Here is a 12,045-nt window from a genome sequence, read left to right on the forward strand (position 1 = left end):
TTCAAATCTGAGTCAAACGGCTATACAGCGGATACCAATTTTGGACTGGAGCATGCACGGTCGCACCACGGTCGACCGTACTGGGAACCGTGTGTCAACGGTTATTTTTTGAATCTTACTATAAAAGGCAAACATTTGAGTTCATTTGAAGCTGCCCCTCTTGCACATTTAAAAGGCATATCTCCAGTGATCACAAGTGCATCAATTACTACTCAAATGTGATCAAGCAAGAGAAGATTCTATGATCTTATAGATATAGAATTGGGTTGTTGTAAACTTACTAATCAAATTCATTTATCTTGTGAGTTTACTTAATGTAATGTATGTCCTAGTATTGTGTTAGGATCATCATTGCAGAGTGTATAAGTCTTGTAACTTCAATTAATGGAAGCATAGGCTAGCTTAGTGATCTACTTCCTTAAAGGGACTTAGGAAGTTGATTAATCTTATTTGGAGATTAATACTTGTCCAAGGTGAAGACAAGTTGATCTAGGTTAGAGTTGATCTTTCGAAGGGATAGAAAGATTAGGTTTGTTGTCTACTAAAGAAGATTGAAGACTTGTAAATCGGATCTCCACCGGGTTTGGAGAAAAGTGCTTAGTGAAGCAACAAATCCCGATTAGTGTAATCGGGGAGTGGATTAAGGTGGATTAGTTAACATCCACCCGAACCACTATAAATCCTTGTGTCTATGTTCTTTACATTACTTCATTTATCATTTTCAATATATACACCACACACATCAAGTTTGAGTTGAATTGGTTGATCAAAGTAAAATCGAATTTGGTGATCAATCGAAAAAATGTTAAAAACATATTAAGTAACTATTCACCCCCATCTAGTTACTTACAGTATGTGTCGAAGTAACTAGCACCACAGTTAAGGTAGGGTGAGGTTGTCAAACCTAACAGATCTGCTCTAGTGATTCGCGCTTACAAGTCACTATAATTAATACTACCGAGTTAAGGGCTTTTTAGCATAAAACTCACATATAACAAACTTCGAAATGCATAAAGTGTTATTTAATAATAAGAATGTTTATAAACAAACTTTATAAATAAAGCGTAATAAAACAGTACGCATGTTTTGAAAAACATAAAACATGTCTTAAAACATTAAGCATGATTCTCAGCCCAAAATATTGAAAAAGGGAATTAATGAAACTCACTATTGATGCAACATGGTGCGAAGCTCGGAAAGTGCGTTTTTAAATGTTTCGCGGTGATCCGGGATCGAGACCTAAATATATGAAATAAGGTCAAAGGTCATACTATATTTAATATAGTATTTTATTTAGTTTATAAACTAATTTCATGAGTTTTAAGTATTCGTTTCGGTTTCTCGATTTCTTAGTTTACTTAAACTTTATAGTTTTGATTCTTAAATATTCTGATTTGAAACACCAATTTCTCATAACCATAAATCATTGAGTTTTTACTTAAATCAGTTGGTTCTACTTCTCAAAGTCAATTTTATGAGTTCTCTAAACTACCATATAAGTTTGTTACCTTAACTCTAAGTAAAAGTTGATTAAAATGATCATTTTTCACGAGTGTGCAAAACAGTCATGTTTTGCACTATAAACTCTTAGCCAAGTTTATAAATAGCAAAACTCGATTTTATTCTTTGATATTTTTACAGAGGACTCTTATAACATCAATAAGAGCACGTGCAAAAGGAATTTCTTCAAGGTTGCTTGTAAAATACTTTTTATTGATGATCTTTTTGACTCAAATCTGATTATAAAAAATCTTGTGTCAACTTGTTGGGACTATTTCTCAATGATTAATTAACGGTTTTTGGTGTTTCAACTTTCCATGTCTTCCTTATTATGTCTAGTTTCCAAATACAAAGTCTATATTTCCAGATCTATCTTATAATTTGATTTTTCCATGATCTTTTGAATCTTGGTCAGATTGCTTCAAATCTGGACCTTGAGTCACAAAATAAAAATGAAAAATGACTTTTTCTTTGAAATAATTCATCAAAACTTTACTGGAAGTCATGAACATATATATATGAACATCATACTAAAATATGAGTTCCTGATACCAAGCATAAGTTGGTTTTTAAGTCATGAACTTCAAGTAGAAATTTTGGACAGATTCAAGATAAAACTGTTCTATGTGTTTTAACCATTTTAGTACTTAGTTTAGGTTCATTTTAGGTTATAATACATGTATAAAACATGTATCTAGTCACTTAATATCAAGATAAATGTTAGTCATGTAATCATCATTGAGTGTATACATACCCTAGATCATGCTTTTACACCTTAAGATATCTTGAAAATGACTAGATAGGTTGATAGAAGTGGAGATAGAGTCTATACCTTGAAGTAAATGGATAATGTGCTAGAGAAGATGAATAAAAGAGAAGAGAATCTCTACAATTAGGGAGTGGAGAAGTGTAGAGGAAGAGTAAAATGGTAGAAGAGGAGAATTTTTTTTGGGGGGGGGGGATAATATATAGAGTGGAGGGTGGCGATGTGGCAAAAGAAGAGGGATGGAGGAGATGACTCATTAGTCTTCCATTAATGTCCATGCAAATGGTGATGATTATGTTCATGCATGGAAGAACAACTAAGATATTTTGCATGGTTAATTGTGAGTGTTGTGAGTGCATGGCTTAAGGAGAAAGTTTGCATTGTTTATGATGATGATGATGATATGGATGATGATGATGGATGTCGAATTAGATGATGATGATGATTATGGAAGATATTTTGTTGATTTTTGGCATTTAAATGTACATGTACTTGTGTAGTTTAATCTAATGTATAATCTAAGGTATTAAATTGTATGGTTAAGGTTTAGAAAGTACGCGTGTATTAGGTCTTAATCAAGATAGATTAAGGTTGGCTAAATGGAAGTTATGGCTAAGTAAAAGTTGATCAAGTCTAGGTGTAAGAGTGACTAAGTGTAGAAATATGTTAACTTATGATCTAATGTCAAAGTGAATTAGTTACAAGTATTTTAATCTAAGTACTTAATTAATAAGTTTACTTATTAATAATTATATATAAGGGTATAGATTACAAGTCTAAAGTTTATGGTGATAAGCTAGGATTTCAAGACATTGTGTGAATAGTTGTGATAACTTAGGATTGTTAAGTCCTAATTATGAGATTGTAGACAAACCTTAACATGAAACTACTTTCAAAAGTCATGTGAATTAAGCCGGAAATTTCTAGCTCAGAAAAGTTAGGTTAAATAACCTAGTTGAAAAAGTCCAGGGTGTGACAACTTAGAGTCTTAGACCACTCTCATCAATGACATACTTACTTACTAGAACTACCACATCAACATTTTCTCCCAACTTACTACCCAAGACATGAACACCCAAAACATCTTTCATCACCATCACATGAACTCACTTAAATAATCCAATATACCAATTTAAAGTATTGAAGCTTGTAACTATATACTCGAGTTTTTTTTTTCAGCGGAAAGGAATGGAAAAGAAAGGGGATGAGAATGTTTTACTATCAAATCCGTCCAAATATGGGCGGAGAGTGTCGTTAACAAAATATTAATGTACTATCTGATCAAGCATAGAATAAATGTGTCGGTCTCGGTCCATGCTTGACATCGATCAAAGGGGATTTAAGGGTCAATTGAGTTTAACTCTCCGGTCCGGAGTACCGTGAATAACCCTTACGAGATGAGGATCTCAGCAAGGGTGGTTAAATGCAGACCCACCATCGACGGGTTACCCAGTTAGAGATGGCTCGCGCTAGGCTTTAGGGTTTGTGTTCATAGAACGTTACCTGTAGATCCAGGGTGAGTCTAGTGATATGCCGTGAGTCCGGTAGCGCGGGTAGATTCGCGCCGTTAGGGGGCGCTATTGTTCAAGGTACTAAAAATAATATATGTGTAAGGGTGAAATGAATGTTCAGCCTCTTTTGCTGTGGATTGAGTCCTTTATTTATAGCGTGAGCCTTTTTGCCTTCTATTGCCACATAATAGAGTTAAAGGGTCACGGCCTGCCAATAATACTTCCTTGTGTGACCTGACCCAAAAAAGTAAAAAGGTGTTTTGTCGGACCTTATTCTTGTCTACCATGTGTGCCTCTGCTAGCTACAACGTCGCCTGACATGCACACCTACTTTTAGCGCTAGAACAGGATTCAAGCTAGGTTCGCGACCGAGCGCATGTTCCTTTTAGTGCGCAATATGCGTGGCTCATATGGTGATGATGTTTGATGCGCTACACGAGCTAATCGGGTATGCGTATCATTACTATCCTTTCTAATCTTCTACTCTCATCTCTTTTCCGCTTAAAATAAAAACTTGAGAATCATTATTATTTTTTAATCCGTCTATTTCCTTTCCTTTCCATTTAAAGATTTTCGAGAATAAAAGTAAAAACAATTAAATCATAAACATCCGTGCTCAAATGTGTTATGTGAGGAAAGTTTGTAGGGTGAGAAAGGTGAGGGCTAGTGAGGGTGGAATATAGCATCTTTGCTAATATTGGTGTTGTGAAGGGCTAAAGTGAAGGCGGCTTGAGAAAGTCAATCGATATTAGTGGTTTTACTGTCATTTAATTATTAATCAATTCACAAATTCACTTCTCTTTCAAGTTCCAATAAGATTGTCATGCCTCATGGTGACTTCTCAGTTAGAAATTCTCATTGCTGGTTACAGGACTAGGGCCCTACTAGCCTCACCGACCGATGTCTGTCGTATCGCGATTCTTGCATTTATGGACCGAAGGTAAATAACTCCAATCCTTCTTCAGGGCAACATGTTATATTATACTTATCTTGGTCATTTATTTATTAATCAATTCATATCATAAGAATAGTAAACAAATATTTTCATTCTCTTGTTATTCCATATCACCCATTCCTATCTATATCCGTATGAAAATTAATGAAAAAAAAAGTAAACACAACAACAACAATATCTCCTTATGTGTTTGGTGCGAAGAAGAACCGAAACGATAGAGCATCTCCTTCTTCATTGTTCGTGGACCTTCAAAATTTGGTCCGCCCTTTTTCAATGGTGGAATATTAAGTGGGTCATTCCGGGTTCAATTTTACGTTTCTCGGCCGATTGGTATTATGATATGAGTATTGGCGACAACAAATTTTGGAGACTTATTGGGCCGACCACCCTTTGGGCCACATGGTTAGCAATGAATGATTTCATCTTTAATGGCAATTACATTTGTTGGGCCTCCATTGTCCACCAAATCAAACTCAAAGTGTTCGTATGGGCCACTACTTTCAAATTGTGCTTTAGTCATCAATCTTATGTTTGGGAGATAAATCCTGGACTTTGTGTCGTTCGGCCTAAATCTCTTTGTAATTTTGTTAGTTTGAAGGCCGTTACACTTTACTTTTGTAGTACTTTTGTAATGGTTGTATTCATCGTTTTGATGAAAGACCAATATTCATATCAATGATAATCTTCTTTTTCGCCGAAAAAAAAAAAAAAAAAAAAAAAAAACATTCCTCCAGCCACTCCATATTAAAATTAATTATTATTATCCTTTTTTTCAAATCAAGCAAAAAGAATGGCAACCTCAACCCATCATTCCATCTGGTCTATCCAGCTATTTTCATACCCACACAGTACATACCTTTATCAAATACATCCCTATACTTGTTGTGTTACATAGTGATAATGTTACTTCCAACTTGGATAGTTGTATGATTTAACCCATATACTAAATACTAATGTCCACTTATATCTACTACATTTCAGGTGATTATAGTTTGAAAAAATCTATTTCAAGATCTGGGTTTTGCAACAACATTGTAGATAATTCAGAATCAAAATCAAGAAACATAATTCAATACCAGAAGAATAACTGTAAGTCCATTGCTGACATTAATTAAATTAAATTCTTAATATAAAGTTGTATATAAATATAAATAATCAGGAAACATAATTCAAGAAGTTGGATATGATGAAAAAACATTGCAGATAAATCATATTCAAGAAGGGAAATGAAATTTGGGAGGAATAATTGTATTAAAGGTTCAGATAGTAATCTTGAAACAGTAGGAAAACTGTATTTGGGGATGGATTTTGGTACATCTGGAGCAAGGTATGCAATTATTGATAAGGAAGGGATAATACATTCAGAAGGAAAAAAAGAGTACCCTATGTTTATGGTAAGATTTATTTATGTCATCTGGCTTTCATAATCATGGTTTTAGTTACAAATTAATGAAATAAATCATCTCCCTGTGTTTCGAGTGCACATTCGAGAGTGCGTTTTAGCTTATTTAAGAGGGAAAACGCACTTACTTTATACTTTGTGGAGAAATGTTTATTTTGAATGCAATAAGCATTTATATTTAAGCTTGCCCAAACACCTTATAGGAAGATCTTAGGAAATAAAATTTTTAAAAACAACATCTGGCGTCTTGACTGCCGTTTAGAGCCTAAATTGAATTTCAGGCGGGATTTAAAACCCATGGAAATTTGATTCTACCATTTTGATGGCGTCTCAATTTTATTTTTAGTTTTATTTTACTATTTTTTTTAAAAAAAATTCCTACTTATTGGCCGAAGGTCCACTCGGAAGCAATCTCTTTATCCGTCGAATAGAGAGAGGGATGACTTTCTCTACTTTTGAGAGTGTTTTCAGGTGGAGAAATGACTTGTTTTTATTCTCGGATAGGGGAAGAATTGTCTATATCTCACCTTCCCCATACACCACTCATGTGGTATTCGGTTTTGTTGTTGTTGTCATGGTTGCAAAACTCGGGCTACTCGGCCGATTTCTCGGCGATTAGTCGGCAAGATTGTCTCAGCGAGAAATCGGCAGTCAACTCGGCTAGTAACTCGGTCAACTGCCAGTCAACGGCAGTCAAACGACGTTCAACGGCGGTCAACGGCAACCAAGCCTGAATAATTGATAGATCTGTAAACAAGATGACAGTAGTTGAGAAAATTAAAGATGGAAGATGTAAAGACGTGGCTCCGGTGAGGATTTGGAAAGAAAAAGATGAAGATGGTGCACATAAAAAAGAGAGAGCGTATGTTGGGAGGAGAGAAAAAGTGACAGGTTGGAGAGAAAAACATGTGGACTTAATTCTCTCTATTTTTTGGGATATAGGAGTATTAATATTAATATTTTACTCCAATATTAATATTTAATTCTGTCCACTTGAAAAAGTGACAGGCTGGAGCATTACAACATATATTATATATTTTGAAAAGGTACTTGGTGTAATACGGAGTAAAGTCTAAGATAAAATTTACATTTAATATATCTAATCTAATTAATATATATAAAATAAACATATATATTTATATTTATAAGTGTATTATTTATACATATAAATAATTATTATATATTTATATCTAATTAATAATAGGAACAAACTTGATATCCACTCTTAAACTTTTTATTAATTGATATCAAACTCCCTCATATTACAAATACATTGAGAATTCGGTCCTTAAATTTTAATTTACCAAGTTAAAACATAAAACATTATTAGTTTGAGATATAATTAATTAGTTTTTATTTAAGAAGTTTAATATTTAACATATATATATGAGAATATATATATTTATCTTAAAAAGTCAACGAAAGTCAACATCCGATTACTCCCCCGAGTACTCCCCGAGTCGCCGATTACTCCTCAAAAACCTCCTGCCGAGTACTCCCCGAGTCGCGAGTTTTACAACCTTGGTTGTTGTAACATTTGGTGTTATTTTTGAAATTATTTGATATTTTTGAAGTTATTATTAAACGCCTTGTGAAGTTTCAATGAGCGTTAAAGAGGTTTTTAAGTACCTAATGAGATTCTAGTTTGTTGTCTAGGAAGAATGGTGATGCAGTCGATTGGGTGCGTTCATGGAAAACGACACTTTTTTCTCTTCTTGAAGATATACCGAGTACTACACGTTCATTAATCACTTCCATCTCTATAGATGGGACTTCTGCAACTACTCTGATTTTAGACAGGTACTAAAATATCTTTTTCATATATTCAAATGTATTCCGAAAGCTTATATGTTAAATTTTTAAAGGACTTACTTTTGTTGTAGATTATATGATTATTAATGATTTACTAAAATAAGAAATTTTTTAAGCGTTTAATAATCAAACACGAATGTGAAAACTGAATCGCGAAACTGAAAATTGAAACATGAAATTAAAAACTGAAATACAAAACAAAAATTCGAAAACTGAAATGCACATCTGAATGCTGAGAATGGGTCTTGACCCAACCCGATCAAGAATATTTTTATGAAAAATAGGTCTCGACCAAACCAGACTTGGGTCTTGACCCAAACCCATTCGACCTATATAAAAACTGACCCATTTCGATCCGAACCCGTTTGATCCGTGACACAACCGACCCAAATCAACCCGTTTTCCATGTCTAATAAGAACCTCAGTAATCAGTATACATGTGTGAAGATGTCAAGAACAGGTTTTAATGGTTAATACTAGTCTATTTGACTTTGAAGTCAAATTATGTACTTTTTCTTATATATCTGCAGCAAAACAGGAGAACCTTTAACAAGGCCGTTACTATATAACGAGAGTTGTCCTGATGTGTTACCTGTAGTAACATCCATTGCACCTCCAAATCACACCGTATGCTCGGGTTCTTCGACTTTATGCAAACTCGTTTCATGGTGGACATCTACTGATTCAAGCAAAGATTCAGCAGTGTTAATGCACCAAGCTGATTGGCTTTTGTGGCTTCTGCATGGTAAGATTGGAGTGTCTGACTACAATAACGCCTTAAAGGTATGATTCTTTTACTTTGCATAGGTGCAGTTTGAATTCTTATAAAATATACCACCACTGCTTCATTGTTTGTCTAATTATGATGTTAAATGTAGTTTCAGATTTTTACTTAATGACTCCATATCAAGTTAATATTTCCAAATAATAAGTAGTATGTTTGACCTAAAGGTGTGAAATGGATTTGAGATCAAACGAAATATTTTGACTTCTTGAAATGGATTTCACAACAATTAAACGAACACATTTATTCTTTTGTTGTATTTGTTATGAAATTAAGTGTCATCACCATGAACTTTTAATACTTAATATCCAAGATGAGAGGTGAATGTTTTTTATCTGATCTTCTAAATGGTTTTACTATCTTTTATTATTATTATAATTTTTTTTGAGTAGGTTGGTTATGATCCCGAACTTGAGTCATATCCACCATGGCTGAAATCCCAACCGTATTCACAAGTTTTACCATCCGTCCAAGCTCCAGGAACTATCATCCGTACCCTTAAAGAGGACATAAGAACAAATCTTGGTATACATTTTATTTACTCTCTATATAATACATATTTCTCCGTTCCAAAATTACTGTAACGCTTTGACTTTTTGAGTCTTTCTTCTACAACTTTGAGTTTAAATATTTTTGTTTGTGTTATATAATATTTGTTGAAAGTTATACCAGTGAAAACACATTTTAAAACCAATCCATATATGTAAATTTTATCAAATATTATATAGCATAAATAAAATTATTTAAAGTCAAAATTTAAGAAAAAAGACTTTGAAAAGTCCAACGGGACAATAATTTTGGGACGGAGTTTTTTTTTAATGACCCCTGTGTTACCTAGTTGAATATTGTCATTAAAAGGTTAATTGTCAATGTAGTTTATGTTCCAATCATCTTGTGTCAAAATATTTTATATGAGAAATATATTGCATCTCTGGTGTCACAAAAAAATTTCAAGAGTTCTCGTTTTAGATATCTTGAGAAATTGAAGAGATAAATAAAATCTAAAAAACCACCTTTTTTTGGATTGTTGTTATAAAAAAATTTACTAATTCTTGATGCTATTGCTTTTGGTTTACAATGTTCTTTGTTGAATTCAAACATTGATCTAAAACCAGTAAACCACATAGAACTAATAAAAATGTATCACACGCATCTACAGGTTTTTGTGAGGATTGTGTAGTGTGCACGGGAACCACAGATAGTATAGCTGCATTTCTTGCAGCCCGAGCTACACAACCGGGGAAGGCGGTAATTTTTTTAAAAATATAATCACCATTTTTTTTGTGTGTGGGTCATCATGTTTTTTATGTTGTTAGAACATGACCCACACATTATTGTTTAACATAACTTTTTTCTTGACTGATCTCTGAAAGCTTACACACAGGTGACATCATTGGGTTCAACACTGGCGATAAAACTATTGAGTACCACAAGGATTGAAGATGCACGATTTGGGGTGTACAGTCATCGTCTTGATGACAAATGGCTTGTTGGAGGTGCCTCAAACACTGGTGGAGCAGTTCTCCGACAACTTTTTTCAGACGATGAATTGGAGAATTTGAGTTTGAAGATAAATCCAATGGAAGCTTCAACGTTGGATTATTATCCGTTACCTGCACAGGGTGAGAGGTTTCCAATAGCTGATTCTAAGATGGCGCCAAGGTATGATTGTAAAATCACATTCAAAGTGCAGATCCCAATTATCCAAAAAACCACCATTAACTAGAAATGTGCATGATTTACTCACTTTTCAAAAAAAAAAAAAAAAAAAACACTTGTGTAGGTGATCGTAGGAGTGTTCGTTGGTTTGTTTTGTTCGTTGCAAAACTGAAAACCGAACGAAAAATCGAATTTGATTCGGTTTTGGTTAAAATTGGAAAACCCAAAAACTCATAATTTAACCAAACTAATCATAACAAATCGATTATAAATTCGACATTTGATTTCAAAATTGGTTTTTCGTTTAAATTATTATTGATAATCTAATATATGATTATATATGATTAGTTGAATTATGATTTAGGTTAAACTAAAAACCGAATTCAAATTCGGTTTGATTTTTTTAGTTTTTATATTCGGTTTGATTTTATAGTTAATTGGTTTGAAACTAAAATACTAAATATTAAACCCGACAACACGCTGATATCGTGTTTGACATTATAGGTTGGGTCCTCGACCAGAATGTGACGTAGCGTACTTGCATGGAGTTCTTGAATCCATAGCGCGCATTGAGGTAGAAAACTCTTAACAAAATATTGTCTACTGATTTTTTTTTTTTTAAATTTGTTTTTTTTTTTTTTTTTTTTTTTTTTTAGCTTTTTAGCTAATAAAATACTTGTGTTTTTTAGGCAAAAGGGTATGCATTATTGAAGGATTTAGGAGCAACTGAAGCCGACGAAGTGTTTACAGCGGGTGGTGGATCAAAAAATGACAAATGGACAAAGATTCGAGAGAGGGTACTTGGTTTACCCGTGAGTCGAGCATCTCAAACAGAAGCGGCTTACGGGGCTGCTTTATTGGCGTTGAAGGGAACCCAAAAGCGATAATGCGACTTGCAGCTAGTATTTTTCCCACTATAACTGTTACATAATCATACATGAATACATACATGTACCCTTATTTTTTCTAGTACTGTAAAAATAAAATTAACTGATAAACGGATAAGGTTCTTTATGTTCAGGCCAAGGGTTTGTGATTATACCGTGAAAAAGTATAACCATAAGCATGAGATGCATCATTTGATGAATTGTATTCTTATACTCTTGGTTCTTATATATATTCATTCTTATATTCTAACATGTATGAAACCATTTGTTTACACATTCAAATTCTTGACTAGATGATCATCAAAACTATAAACCATGAAATCCAAAGATGGAAATATAGTTTTAGCGATCCGGGTCAACTATTCGGGTTTAGATGAACAAATAGTTATTATTGCACATCAAGTGTTTGATGTTTTGTCTCAGTGACGTTAACTATCAGGGCATGTTGATGACTTGATGGTTGAGGATCAAACAAAAACAAATGTAAATAATAATATGAATAAACGAACCAAGATAATGTAGACGATAAAACACGCGATATAACATGGTTGGGCTTTGATATATGTGAATCCACGGCCGAACCTGAGATTATATTATATACCTTTGTGGGGTTATTATTTGCCGTTTCAAAAACCAAATAATCATCTCCATAACCAATATCTCCAGATCTTCATGTTATCATCGTATCATCACCATCTTATTCATACATAAGACAAACCACACACGCTGTTCATATACATGTACATCAGATATACACGAATTCATCAAT

At 33.5% G+C, this 12,045-nt stretch overlaps 1 protein-coding gene across 1 annotated transcript; it reads left to right on the forward strand.

Moving 5' to 3' along the window:
- The first annotated feature begins 5,469 nt into the window (after positions 1-5,469).
- On the forward strand, positions 5,470-11,521 carry LOC139846958 (D-ribulose kinase). Its single transcript, XM_071836545.1, has 10 exons — positions 5,470-5,580; positions 5,714-5,821; positions 5,936-6,126; positions 7,795-7,934; positions 8,477-8,729; positions 9,123-9,255; positions 9,890-9,978; positions 10,115-10,392; positions 10,894-10,963; positions 11,079-11,521. The coding sequence occupies exons 1-10, from the start codon at positions 5,523-5,525 to the stop codon at positions 11,274-11,276; spliced, it is 1,518 nt and encodes a 505-aa protein (XP_071692646.1). The 5' UTR covers positions 5,470-5,522; the 3' UTR covers positions 11,277-11,521.
- The last annotated feature ends 524 nt before the right edge of the window (positions 11,522-12,045 follow it).

Source organism: Rutidosis leptorrhynchoides, chromosome 5 (assembly GCF_046630445.1).
Source record: "Rutidosis leptorrhynchoides isolate AG116_Rl617_1_P2 chromosome 5, CSIRO_AGI_Rlap_v1, whole genome shotgun sequence".
Classification (NCBI taxonomy): Eukaryota; Viridiplantae; Streptophyta; class Magnoliopsida; order Asterales; family Asteraceae; genus Rutidosis; species Rutidosis leptorrhynchoides.